Source organism: Thermomyces dupontii (assembly GCF_041956625.1).
Source record: "Thermomyces dupontii strain NRRL 2155 unplaced genomic scaffold VTN31scaffold_4, whole genome shotgun sequence".
In the NCBI taxonomy this organism is placed as follows: Eukaryota; Fungi; Ascomycota; class Eurotiomycetes; order Eurotiales; family Trichocomaceae; genus Thermomyces; species Thermomyces dupontii.
The window spans coordinates 922,846-936,040 of NW_027192310.1; the positions used below are offsets into that span (position 1 = coordinate 922,846).

The 13,195-nt window shown below is 52.5% G+C and overlaps 5 protein-coding genes across 5 annotated transcripts; 3 read left to right on the top strand and 2 right to left on the bottom strand.

Moving 5' to 3' along the window:
• Positions 1 to 79: 79 nt before the first annotated feature.
• On the bottom strand, positions 80 to 970 carry VTN31DRAFT_4833 (uncharacterized protein; the record flags this gene model as incomplete). The annotated part of the gene is made up of 1 exon (XM_069405265.1): positions 80 to 970. One exon carries the CDS (start codon positions 968 to 970, stop codon positions 80 to 82), a length of 891 nt encoding a protein of 296 aa, XP_069260346.1.
• A 1,877-nt stretch (positions 971 to 2,847) lies between these two features.
• Positions 2,848 to 3,776, top strand: VTN31DRAFT_4834 (uncharacterized protein; the record flags this gene model as incomplete). The annotated part of the gene is made up of 3 exons (XM_069405266.1): positions 2,848 to 3,067; positions 3,189 to 3,502; positions 3,567 to 3,776. The coding sequence occupies 3 exons, from the start codon at positions 2,848 to 2,850 to the stop codon at positions 3,774 to 3,776; spliced, it is 744 nt and encodes a 247-aa protein (XP_069260347.1).
• Positions 3,777 to 4,744: 968 nt separating this feature from the next.
• VTN31DRAFT_4835 (uncharacterized protein) lies at positions 4,745 to 8,534 on the top strand (the record flags this gene model as incomplete). Its single annotated transcript, XM_069405267.1, has 2 exons — positions 4,745 to 4,777; positions 4,932 to 8,534. The coding sequence occupies 2 exons, from the start codon at positions 4,745 to 4,747 to the stop codon at positions 8,532 to 8,534; spliced, it is 3,636 nt and encodes a 1,211-aa protein (XP_069260348.1).
• A 726-nt stretch (positions 8,535 to 9,260) lies between these two features.
• VTN31DRAFT_4836 (uncharacterized protein) lies at positions 9,261 to 9,779 on the bottom strand (the record flags this gene model as incomplete). The annotated part of the gene is made up of 1 exon (XM_069405268.1): positions 9,261 to 9,779. One exon carries the CDS (start codon positions 9,777 to 9,779, stop codon positions 9,261 to 9,263), a length of 519 nt encoding a protein of 172 aa, XP_069260349.1.
• A 1,799-nt stretch (positions 9,780 to 11,578) lies between these two features.
• Positions 11,579 to 12,217, top strand: VTN31DRAFT_4837 (uncharacterized protein; the record flags this gene model as incomplete). Its single annotated transcript, XM_069405269.1, has 1 exon — positions 11,579 to 12,217. One exon carries the CDS (start codon positions 11,579 to 11,581, stop codon positions 12,215 to 12,217), a length of 639 nt encoding a protein of 212 aa, XP_069260350.1.
• Between the last annotated feature and the right edge of the window lie 978 nt (positions 12,218 to 13,195).

Consider the following 13,195-nt stretch of genomic DNA (forward strand, 5'->3'; position numbering starts at 1 on the left):
CCGTAATACAGCAATAGAGTCTTTATCAAGCCTGGACTAGAGCCTGGTTGACGAGAACATGATCAAGTTTTCCAAACTCCTAAGGCTTAGGGTAGTAGAGACTCATTTTCCAAAACGCATGGCCATTCGCGTCAAACTCCGGCACTCTGACGGCATTCCTCCTGGCCAGGAAGGCACTGAGCGGCTCACTGGGGAAATCCTCCAGCGGGCCACCAAACACCAAGGGCGGATCCCCCGCCTCCAGCAGCACCTCAAGATGTTTCCTCTCGGCGCCGGGCGCATAGAGGAACGTCCGACCATCAACCATCTCGAAGCCCGCCGGGTGGGAGACGACGGTAATGCCGAGCGACGCCAGCAGCTGCACATCCAGGGCATTGAAGACGGGATCCTGCGCATAGACGGGGACGCGACGATGACTCGACGACGGCTGGTGAAGGGCCGGGCAGTCCATGATGGAGCGCAGGGCGGCGAGCTGGTACAGCGCCACGCTGCGCCGATCCACCCAGCCGCCGCCGACGAAGCCGCTGGGACTGCCCAGCCCGATGCAGACGATCTTGTCCACCGCATGGGCCGCCAGGGATGACCGGACCGTGGCCGTCAGGGTCTCGCATGTCGCTGACCGGGACCATGTGGCAGAGTGGTCGGCGAATTGACGCTTGAGGAGGGTTAGGGTGAGTCGTCGCGGGGCTTCGGCGGGTTGGATGATGGGGGTTGTTGTTGGTTCGGTGTGGGAAGGAGGAGAGGTTTCATTGTTGGGCGGTGCTGCTTGGGGCTCATGATGATTGTGATTCTTTGCGACGGCCGCGGCGGGCCTTTTCATGGCAAGGCTCCCGCTGTTGATGACATGGGTCCAGCCATCGTCGTCGGTGACTTGGATACGTTTGCCGTGGGCGGTTGGGTTGAGAGCGGGATGTTTCTTTTTCTTCTTGTGTCGTCGGGGTGGTGGTTCGTGGGCGGCATTGGTGTGCATTGCCCACGGGACAAGCTGGGCTCTTCTTTCAGGACAATCCAGTAAGTTTGAATGGGATGTTTTCTTTTTCTTCAATAGTCCCGAAGTGTTGATCATTGGGCTTGAAAAGGGTTGACTTGGTTGCACGTTTCTGCTGTGGATCCCACGACATTCAGAGATCGCCTTAACCAGATTAGGATAGTGGCGTGCTAAGCCATAATAGGTAGGTACTGTACTTAGCCAGTTAGTCTTGCCCTATCCCGGATCAAGCCCGTCAGTCTGGTCTTCGCGTCATTTAATATCGTCGGCGGGGTTCCGAAGCCCAAAGGAAGTTGAGTTGCGGAGTGTAGATTGTTGCTGTCCCGCTGTGGTCCCGGGCCCGATCGACCACACTCCGGGTTTAAAGTCGTGAACCGGTGCGGGTTGAGAATCGAAGCCGAGAGCAATGGGAAAGGAAATCTACCACCTCTAGGAGTACGGAGTACTGTATCGTCCGCATCTCAACGATCCCAGAGTATGGATAGGGCTAGGGTACTGCGTAGTCCGTACGCGGATCGTGTATGTACCCCGCTGGAATGTAGACTCACTCACACTCGGTAGAGTACTACTTTGTAGTGTGAAGACGGCGTAGTGGTTGACTCTTCGGTGTTGGGCCTCGACTGGAATGAACTTGATAAGCAGGCCGAAAGCATCGACGTCTTCAAAAAAGTAGCGGAGTAACTACTACATGCTAAGGTAGCGTTCTTATTCTCCGACTGTCAATACGTAACATATGGATCTCCCCTCCCACGTCCGACAAGTTTTACTCTCTAGATTCCAGCAGGTTTCTAGACACTGCCCACTTGTCACAGACTCACTGGTGACACTGAATCAAGTCTTTGATCGCTACAAGCGAAGTAACAAGGTAATGTAGATGATCCTCTGATCTCTCCAACTAAACATAAAATCCAACATCGATAACGAGTAGTTACTGTCCAGTCCTGTCACTGACCTAAGCTTTCCGAATCCTTAGGAGATTGAGCCGGCGCTAGGCCAACGACAAATCAAACCGCACAATGCCCTCCGCTCTCGACTAAACCTAGCTTCAGATGTGATGGTCATCCCGCTCATGCATGACAAAGGGCCCATCTCGGCATGTCATTGGTCAGGATTGAGCGGGCGTTTAATCGAATCACATCAGAGGTTCTCAACGTCCACCGCACAGTCGGTTGGTGTGATGATGGCCCAATTGCTGACGGGGTTTTGATATCCCCGATTTTCGGTGTTTTCGGTGGCATTCAGTCTTTGTCCAACGTGAGGACTGAGTCTTGTGCTTGCAACAGTCAGTACTCTCCTGCATTATGCCGAAGGACCGTAGTAGACAAATCCATTTCTTGACACAGAATCTGACTGAATGAATGAAAAAGGCTCTGATCTTCTCGTCACTATTAATCTACTCCGTAATCAATCATGTATTCCAATTTGCGGGACAAAATGCGGGTTGGCCGCAGGACAATCAATTCCAGTGGCTCCACTACCCTAGACGCTTGACCCCGGCAACTCGACGAGGCTGGACCAGAAGCAACGTGCGTAGGTTCTCCGCTCAGCGACGGTTCATTGTAGTTAGGTTAGATGAAGTCAAAGTTAATGTCTTGCCCGCCAACTTTTCGGCACTCAAAACGAGCAATCACGATTCCGGTTGCTTCATGGACAAACCTCGTCGATGTTGCCGCTCCCCATCGCCGACTTGATCGTTTTTTTTTTTTTTTTTCGTAGATTTAGGTAGCCCAAGATAAATCGTTGATCGAGTTCGAATCCCCCGTCTCGCCTCGGCGCTCTCCTTTCGAGGGCAAGTTCCTCTCAACGGGAGCGGGTATCCCCATTCCGCCTCTGCACCAGATTGGGCGGCCGCCACAACCATGCGGTTTCCCCGAAGGCATCTCGCGACGTGGGCGACGGTCGTGGTGGTGTTTTGGTCATGGATCGGCTTGGTGAATGCGCATACGGTGATCGTGTATCCGGGATGGAGAGGGAACAACCTACACTCGAACGGAACCGTTGAGGAAACGAACGGTCTGGGCCAGATGGCGACCAATGGGTCGTATGTATATCCCTATGGGATGCAATGGGTGTATCCTTGTACGTTGCCCATTCCACGCTTTCGAGATTTGGTTTTTTTTTTTTTTTTTTTTTTTTTTTTTTTTTTTCAGGCGAAAGGAGATGCTGAACTATGGATTTTTTCTCTATGAACCCATCCCAGGTGGAGGCATGCCTACTTCAAGAAACCGTACCAAATGGCCCGTCCAAGGCGGTGCCATCGCCGTCCAGCCCGGCTGGTTTCCGGGCCACGAATCCGCGTTCTTCTACTTCAACCTGGGTCTCGGTGAGCAGCCGCCGAACATGAGCCACCCGATGCTGCCGCCGTTCGGGATCTACGGGCCGACGAACGGTCCTTACCCGGGCACGTTCTGCTTGCCGCAGGTGCCCTTGCCGCCGAATATCTCGGTCAAGGTCGGCGATTATGCGACGATCCAAGTGATTGAGACTGCACAACATGGGGCGTCATTGTACAATGTATGGATTCTCTCTTTATTCATCCAGCGCCTGGTCGTCTCTCCTAACAGGTGGCTTTTGACAGTGTGTCGATATCGAATTCGCCGAGCCTCAAGATTGCCCCGAGGTTACCGAGGAGAATTGCTTCAACTCGTCCAACATTAGGTTTGGGAATGTTTACATGACGGAATTGAGCACGAATTTGTCCATTGCGCCCTCGGTTAGGACTGGCATGTTGGCGTGGATCTCTTCTCTTCTCACTGCTATGATGTTGTTCCTCGCGTCGATCTGGTAGTCGACGCTGTTTTTTTTCAGGTCATGGTTAATTCTGATGTATGGAACATATTTATCCAGGTAATGAAGATTGGACTTGAACAATTACTCGTGGTCCTTTTGTTGAGATCAAGTTGATGCGATCGAATTATCTTCTTTGATCAACCTACCATACCATAAGCGCGAGCTTGCCGGCCCTAGAATACCCGTCGTGGTTCGACTCGATGAGCGTAGGATGGAGAGCGCCTGGTCCATACCTAATTTATCAACCAAGCGCAAGCTACATGCCACTGCCCTTGACTCTGAAGGAACATGTAAAGACAGTCGCACGAAGATGTTGCTTTCCACTGCGTTCTTCGACCAGCTTGGATCGGCCTGACTACCTAATGTACTTAGATAGTACTACTCCGTACAATCGCGAAAGAATTGAGAGTTGAATCTCGAACGGTGAAGGAAACTAACGAGGCTATACCAAAACAGGCTAGCGCAGATCGTTGATCAACCAACCAGCCCAATCAAGCCACGAGTAATCCGGCCAATCGCAGCGGGCCAGCCTGCACCTCCCGCGGCCCAGCGCATCATCGTCAGTCTTGCGAAAGCAGAGTTTGGATGTCTACTACTAACTACCTAGCTGATGGTCTTTTCTGCTCTTCAACCTCGAAGCTTGGTTCTCTTGATTAATGTCGAATTACCGTCTTGGTCGCAATTCGGTTTGAGAAATACCTGGACGCCCGTGTTTGCCACAGCTACTTCTCCGCAGTCTCTTGCAGTGTGGAACTACGGTATCGCAGTTGGATCAGAAGCGGGACCTCGCTCAATCGACAATCTTGCCAACAAGATCTTCTTCATCTTTCAAGCATGTCTGCTCCGACAGTCCCTGTCTCCAATTACTAACCTTTTGTCGATTGTCCTTTGCTGCAGCGAGAAAGTTGCAGCTTTCTTGGGAATCTCCCAGCAAGCTCTCCCGCTCCTGCTCCAGGTCCTGCCGCCATGTTCCGACGCCGAAGCTCCTCCCGTCATCAGGTCCGTGTCATCTCATTTCTTGTTGCTCTCGTTGTTGCCATTTTATTCCGTTCTTTCTCCGGGGTCAATTGTTGTATACTCTTGAGAACACTCATTTCCAACATCTGAGCCAGCCTTGGAAAACCGCTGACGTCAGACTCAAAAAATTTGATAGCCTTTGAATCCAACACCGTCCTCCTCCGCGCAAACCGCTGCATCTCGGGCTTTTCTTGCGCATCGTGACTCCAATGCGAGCTTGAGCTCAGCTGCTGCCGCCGCCGCTCTACGCAGTCACACCCCACCGCCTACATCTGTCGAGGATGTTCAGACAAAGCGCATGCTGCAGCGGCGACTGTCGAACTCATCGACAAGCCGCGGCGGTAGCCAAGCTTCACTCCGTCGATCCCCCAGTTCCGGGTCGATGACAACGAGAACTTTCCGTGAACGGTCAGCCAGTAGTAGTTCTCGAGTTCATCCCCTGGACTTGGCGAGCCATCCGCCTATGCCGCCACTACCGGAGGGTGTCGCTACAAATGGCCTGGGCCAAAGGCGTTCATTGAGCGTTCAACCGAGGAGGCGGGTGGTAACATCACCGCCGCCGCTGCCGTCAGGACGAGGCGCGAGCTTGGATCGAAGGGCGTCTATGATGCAGGATCAGCCGCCATTAGAAGTCGACAAGGTTCGCGGTGTGGGTGAGTCAGGGCGACCTGCGAGCCGAGCATCGATCAACTTTTCGTATCCGATGAATTCTCCCCTTACAAAATCTCCGATACAGTCGCCTGTACCGAGGGAGTCCCCTCATAGCCCGCGACCTGATTTTGGCGGGAGTTCACCATCATCATCATCAGAACAAGCCGCCGAAATTCCACCTGCTGTCGCTATAACCGACGCTCCAGAACTGTCTGAGGGTGGCCACTTGACAACGAAGACAGCTGTGGACAAAGGCTTCGATCATGCACCGTCAAAGACCAGTCTAGCCAACAGGGCAACGAATGAAGCAACCCAATCGACCGAGATGTTGCAACCTATCTTGGCGGGAACATCCGAAACCTACAGCAATGTTTCCAAGGTACAATCTACGTCCAAAGCACGGCCGCAACCAAAGAAGTGGCCGTCAACCGTGAGGGAGGAAGAGGAAGCTGGTGGATCCACCAAAGAGCCTGGCCCAGCAGAGCACGAATTGCAAAATGACAGCGAGGCGCTGTCATCTCAGAGACTTGACAGGGGAACCTTTGGTGACTTCCTTACAGTAGGTTCTGAGATTTCGGTCACTAATGGCGATACCACCGTTCGTCGGCCGCGGTCTCCGTCAGCGCCATCGCAGTCGGCTACTCTGAACGTCGGCGACAATGCAGCACACTCTACGAGACAGCCGTCAATCAGCCCTAGCCGATCAGCTAGATTTGCAAATCAGCTGGTCACCACACATTCTAATGCGCTGATGCATGAACCCCCTCCGCGGTCGATGTCCCCAGTCAAGTCAGCTCTGAAACAGCCTGCTCATCTGGATGTTCGTGGCAACTCTGGACTTCGCCATGTGCAACCGGTAACCGAAATCTCGGACGGCGTATCCGTCGCTTCTGATGAGGGGTCCCGTTCCGGTTCGCGAAAAAAGGCTCCCAGGGTCAGCTTCGACGACAAAGCAGAGGTTGTTGGCGTTGCTGCCAGTCCGCCTACGCCGTCGGAACCAACGGCTGGACCGCCCAGTCCGAAGGGTCAGAGCAAATCAAGGCCTAGTTGGTTCCTCATTGGCAAGAAGAAAGCGAACCAGAAAAGCAGTGTCAACGACGAAGAGTTTGAACCCATTTTCAGCCCTCGTCCGAGCTTGCCGTCGTTTGGTAGCATCCGTGGGTCACGGGTGAGCTCGGGGGAGCAAAGTGGCGAAGGAGTCAAGGGCTACGAATCAACAGTGCCCTCGGACGCCGTCCCGATTCATGCGGACATTTCCAGGTCAAATCAGGTCGATGGTTCTTCTGCTACTCCACACCCCGACAGCAGCGATATACGGCCAGATAGTCACGTCGAATTGCAGCCTGGAGCCGCGCCGTTGCAAGACACCTCTACAGTACATGAGAGCACGAATGCCGTCAAACAAACCTCGCATTCTACTGAAGCACAAGTTAGCGAGGGTCCCCCTGTCAAGGGTTCGAATCATGATCCTTCTTCAGTGCCTGATTCGATATCCCAAGCGGCCGCTCCGGAGGCCACCTCTTCCGAATCAGGAAACGAGCCTTCTCGAGAGACCTCAGTGTCTGCTGCCCACATCACCATTCCGCCTGCTGATATCGCGGAAGATAGAAGAGACAGCCTGGAGCTCCGGAACATCCCAGGGGCGTTTCCATTGGGACCGTCAGATAAAGTGTCAAGCCAGTCCAAAGCCACTCAGAACGAAAAGGCATCGTCTTCGGAAGCCAGGGAATCTCCCGATACTCAACTTAACCTTCCGGAAGCCGAATCAAGTGACGACTCCGAAGAGAGCATTTATAGTGATGCTCCGGACAGACTAATTGATGGTGATGGGTTCGGCTCCATCAATGCCATTGTGGACAGTCCTTTACCTTCCAAGTCGTCACCGGCTCTGTCTCCACGTCCACCTGCGACCGAATCCGAACCAGCAGTACCTGAAGACGCCGTGAAAGAGCCCGGTGCTCCTCATAAAGATGCATCGTGGCCACTTCCCCCCGTCCCAATCGTTGTCGGCTCTGTGACGAAAGTGGAGGACAGAAAGCTGAATTCAAGGCCAACAGCAACCAACCCTAAGCAAGGGACCCATCTCCAGAAGGCATTGGATAGACCTGCTCCTCAATCCCATGCATCTGGCAACAGAGGATCCGTGGCTGTGCCACCTGACGGAACATCTGGGCTCCCTGATAGCTTATCCAGAACGAGATCCAATGACAGTGATTCATCTAGCAGTTTCAAGCGGGCTCCGCGGCCTGCTTCTCGAGCCGATGGACAGATTGTCATGAAGCGGACACTACGGGATTCCCGGCCTGCCAGTCCACCAAGCTTCCAACCCCGCGAGCCAGGCACGCGCGGCACGCGAAAGTCGGCCACGTTCGGCACCTTCCGGAAGAAAGCCACCTTGACGCGTTCTTCAAACGCGGCGTCGTCATCGAGGTTTGTCTCCCGGTTTGCCGACTCGAGTGATGAAGATGAGCCATTGGAAGTCAGCCTCCGGCCAGTTCGCGGCATCCCGCGACGTTATGGGGAGTGTGATGTCGAGTCGACGGACTTGGATGACAGTTCCGATGACGGTCTCGGGCCTCTTCCAAACAAGTCGAACTTGGATGGATTTGAGAGCCTCCTTTCTCAGCCAAGGAAGGGTGGATTGCTGGCGCGATTGACACCTACCTCCAAGAGAGGCAGAAAGTCCAGAGCAGGCAAAGTGCGGAAATCGGACTGTGACAGTCCTGCTCGGAGAGACACGCATCTCGAACGATCTCGCGAAGAGCTTCGCCTTATGAAAGACGGATCCCTCAAGCTCCAGGGAGGTGTCCAAAATGGGATGGCATTGTCATCCTCACCAGACCCAACCCAAAAGCTTCAAAAGTTCAACAAAGGCATATCGCTGAATGGCAAACATGTGCCCGAAAAGTCGCTCACGCCGGATGATACAGTCAATGGTGTACCGGAAAGCAACGGCGGGCCTGGGATCCGTTCCGAAGATCCAGCAAGCAATGAGAGATTGATTGGAATCTCCGAAGTGGTCATCGGCAAGGGCGGCCGCAAAAAACGATTCCCGCTGCTTCGAAGGGCTTTTGGTCTTCGCGATTAAGGCGTCTTCTGACACAAGCTCCGTTGACTGGTGCTATGATTTTGATTTTGCTCCTCATGACCTCAATGCTTCGTTGTATGTTTGACGACGTTGATGTGCATTTGCTTTTGGACTTGATGATGACCTGGTGTCTCATGAGCTTATTCATTCTCTTCGTTGTATTCATGAATGTTCCTTTTTCATGATATTTGGGCCCTAATATTGGTACATACTGGATGTGGACAGGATAATTGGTTGACTTGGTGGAAATAGTTCACTGCTATGTATTCTGTTTATATGCGGTTAGCCTACTCTAGATCTACCTTACGGTATGCTCTCCGACGAGCGACGAATACTTTAATCCACTGGTTTAATTCAGAGTCGTTTCGGAGATTGGACTTTTTTCCTGGCTCTTGCTGGATAACATGAGACATCCATGTTCCGTCTTTGCATGGATATATTTGGAGAGTACGGAGTATGTATAACACATGTGAACGCTATTGGATCATGTACTCATGGCAAAGCCGTTGTGGAATGCGTTTCGAGTCTGTCATGTTTTATTGTACGGAGAACAGCTTCGATGGCTTTCGATCCTGCTTGTTATTAACTGTCGCTCTCTGTGGACCATTGTCGTCATTATTCTCTTTCCCCCACCAAAATACGGAGTACTATGTATTGAGACAGCAAGATACTGTACTCTACAGTTTCTTCCGCGACTTGGTGTTTGAATAACCTATTATTGGAAAATCAGCCGCGGCGGAAGCATGAATCATAGAAAAGCTGCCATGGCGAAACCCGAGTTTTACACAAGCACTTGCAAAAAAAAAAAAAAAAGCCGTTTCGTTGCAGGAAGATAGGCTTTCCAGCGACTTCCACGACTTTTGTGTCGTCGTCAGTTCGAAATTCAGGTGGCAAAAAAAAGGTATCACAACAACCACCGATATCGATCCCACCTTGGAAGCAACTCGCTTGGTCGGGTGGTTGGAAAAGTCCCCCCCTTCTGGGCTCTGCCCTCAATCTGAGAAAAAAAAAAGGCTGAGGCCAAGGAGGCTGGAGAGGCTGGCGCGGTGGTGGGACTCGGGCTAATGTGATTGGTGACCGGGTGAAACTTTGGATGCAGTTGCCAGGGTGACCAAGCTCCAAACGATGCGTGTTGCGGGCTCTGGACTCGACAGGATGCATTGCATGAGTCCTTCGTCCACCTTTTAACCTATCACTCCGCATTTGAAACCAATTGGGTACGATTTCCCTGCTACTCGTAAGCATGGCCGACGGGAGATAGGTTTTGGAGCTATGATGCATGGTATCAATTACATAGGGATTCAAAAGAAAGTAAAGGAAAGAGAATGAAATCGAGGTGGTTGGGATGTCGAGCGGTGTGGCCAGCAATGAGGTGATGACTGATGAGCCCACTCGGCTCGACCTGGCATTGGCAGAATCGCGGCGCAAAATAACCTAACCTAACTAACGCAGGGAAACCCCGGCTCGATTGGTCAACCGCAGGGAAGCGGGAGTTGAATGTGAAAATCGCGGACCTTGAAGCTGAGCTTGCGATGCTCGGATGCAGGACGGAGTGCGAGTACGGAGTGGGTGCAATGGATTTCTCTGGAAGGTTTGTAGATGCTCAGATCTACGACTTCAATTGTACACAGCAATGGCGTACAGAGTACTCCGTACATATGAGTATTTGATTTTGAACGGGAGGAAGTGATGAAAGGAACTTGAGAGTTGCCTCGGATCTTGAGGCGTTGATCATGTGTGGAACTGCGGATTGTGATTTGAGGAAGTGGCCCAGATCGACGCTAGTCCCAAAGAGGAATGGTTTTGTTTACCTCGCAACGACAACAAAACAATGCCCCATCTGGCCACAGCAACAGCCACCAGGCTTGCGTCGGCCCTCCCAGCCATCATAAACGTGGCCTTCCCCCCTCTCTCCGCTCGCTCTGCATTCTTCTTCTCTTTCCTCTCCGTCCATTCCCAACCTTTCCATTCCATCCATCGTACATCGTGGTCAGATAACCGCTGTTGTGATCTTTCCGCATTCCAATCCTTTCCTCTTCTTTTCAACGAAAAGAAAGGAACCAAACGACTCATTCGGTGGTTCGTCTTTTCTTGACTCGCCTTTCGAATTGTTGGTTGGCACAACACTTCGAAAGGCATTCGAGGAAAGACGCTCTAAAGGTTAGTCAACCTGGACTTTGAGGCGCGTGTCCCGATCCCCCCCAGTGTCTTCCCGTCGTCGTACCGGAGTGACGCTGTCGCGGAGACTACTCTTTCCCGCGTAGAAGGAGAAGTCAAGTTTGATTCCACTTCACGCGTCGGACGGGAAGATACTGCTGGCGGTCGACTCCCTGATCCCCGCATCTACGGCAAGGAAGAAGTCGACGTCCGAGTCAGTTCCGACAACCGTCGAGGGTCCAGTCGTTACGAAGAGTACACGACTATCTACGAAGATCGGGAGCGCTATCCCGAGGTAGAACTCACTCGTGAACGGTAAGTCTTTTTCTTTTTTATGCTTTCAGCCCGTTCTTCACCTGTTGGTCGACCGGGAACGTGGTTTGTTTTGGTGTCCCAATGCGGAAAAGCGCCGGAGAGTTCGCGGAGGACGGGCGGGCTTCCGCTGGTTGTTCCGCCCCACCCGTGCCGGCGCGGTCTGCCAAGACGCTCACGTAATCATCTCGGTCTCACCAATCAGCATCCTCCATGGACTTGACGTTCTGCCCGACTGTTTATATTTTCCCTGCTCAATCCGCGTCTGATGCATCAGATCGCTAACCCTGCTTGACAGCTACCAAGAACGCGAGCCGTCTGTCAGCTACAAGGAGCGCCGCACCGTCTACGACCCCAATCCATTCGAGTCTCAGATTGATATCACTGAACGCGAGTATCGCCGTCGCGTTCAGCCCAACTACAAGGCCCGCTTTTACGAGTCTGAGAAGACCTACGAGCCTCGCACTCATTCCGTGAGTGACAGTTACCGCGTCGATACCTACGAGGAGCCCCGTCAAGCTCAGGAAGTTACTGTCCGGAGAGAAGTCGCCCGCGAAGAAGCACCTCGACGCAAGATGGGTTACTACGACGACGACGGCAACTACCACTCCTTCCGCCGCGGTGTTGAGCGCGCCGCCGACCGCCTCCTGCACCCGTTCTCGCATCATCATGATCGCGACCGGGATGAGGTGGTCGAGGGTCCCCCGGGTCCCACCCGCATTCGGGAGGAAGTCCGTGTGGTCCGCCCTCGTGGCACCTACACGGCCGACACGATCACCATTCCGGCTCACTTTGTCCGTCTGGGCGACATCCTGATCCTCCAGGGCTACCCTGCGCAGGTCATCCGGATCTCTGTCTCGCGCCAGACTGGTCAGTACCGGTATCTGGGTGTGGACCTCTTCACTCGCGAGCTCCGGGAGGACTCGAGCGTCGTCTCCAACCCATCGCCTTCCGTGGTGGTGCAGACCGTGCGTGGGCCGGTGTTCCTGACGTACCGCGTCATTGACGTGCGTGAGGATGGCCGCATCGTCGCCATGACCGAGACTGGCGATGTCAAGCAGAGTCTGCCCGTCCTCAACCAGGGCCGCCTGTTCGAGCGCATCCGCGATGCCTACAATGATGGCAGCGGCAGCGTTCGCGCACTGGTTGTGAACCATGGTGGCCACGAGCTGGTTGTGGACTACAAGGTTGTCCACGGCAGCGCGAACCTGTAAACAGTTTTACGCAAGGTTCGTTACTCTTCGGCAGTGGTTTGAGTTGACCTTGCTGACTCGATTGAACAGACTTTGTTTTATATGAGATGATTATGTTGGGAAAGAATTTCGTCATGGCTTATGAACTTTGATAAAGGGATGGCAATGTACAATGTCATGATGATGGATGAATGTGGATGAACCCATGTCAATGGCTTACGACGTGGGATGTCTATGTTCGGGATGTTCTTTTTCATTGTGTCATGTTTTCTTATGGGTGTATGTCGAGTGCTCCATCTTAGGAACACGATGTCTATGACCTCACATATGAATCCGTCTTGGTATTTTATGCATGCTGCGTAGTTTTGCCGGCGAATTTGGTGATTGCATTCTCAGATGGTGTGCGCAGTTGTGCGTACCTTGCCCGATCATTGGCAAATCCCCTTTCTTCAATGCTTAAGTTTTCGGACAGGTCCATCTTCAGCCAATAATGAGCAAGAGGACGAGGTCGAGTTGCAAGTTAAGCTAGGGTTTCCGGCCAGGCTGTTGTTCAATGTCCTTACTGACTTCATCAATATTGTCCCTGACTGGCAAAACTTGAGCGAATCTACACCATTTTCAGTCCAGACTTAGAACAACAAAAAAAAAAAAAAAAAAAAAAAAAGAAACCCATTGTCTGAATAACTGGCACAATCTCCTCTATGAAATAGATATTCAGGTCTCGCAGCGATACCCAGGATTGAACTCACAAACAACTGCATACACACAGTTTCATATTATTCTTTCTAGGACCATACCCTACTTCGTTGACACTACGAGTACATAAGACCAGTTTGAAACCCCCGATGGGAAGAAAACAAAACACCAATCCACTATCCTGAAATGTAAAAAAAAAAAAAAAAAACGTGACCGCGGCGCCAGAAGAGAATTGTACAACAACGACAACAACAACAGAACAACAACAGAACATCAAGACCGACACCCCACCGCCCAGCAAGA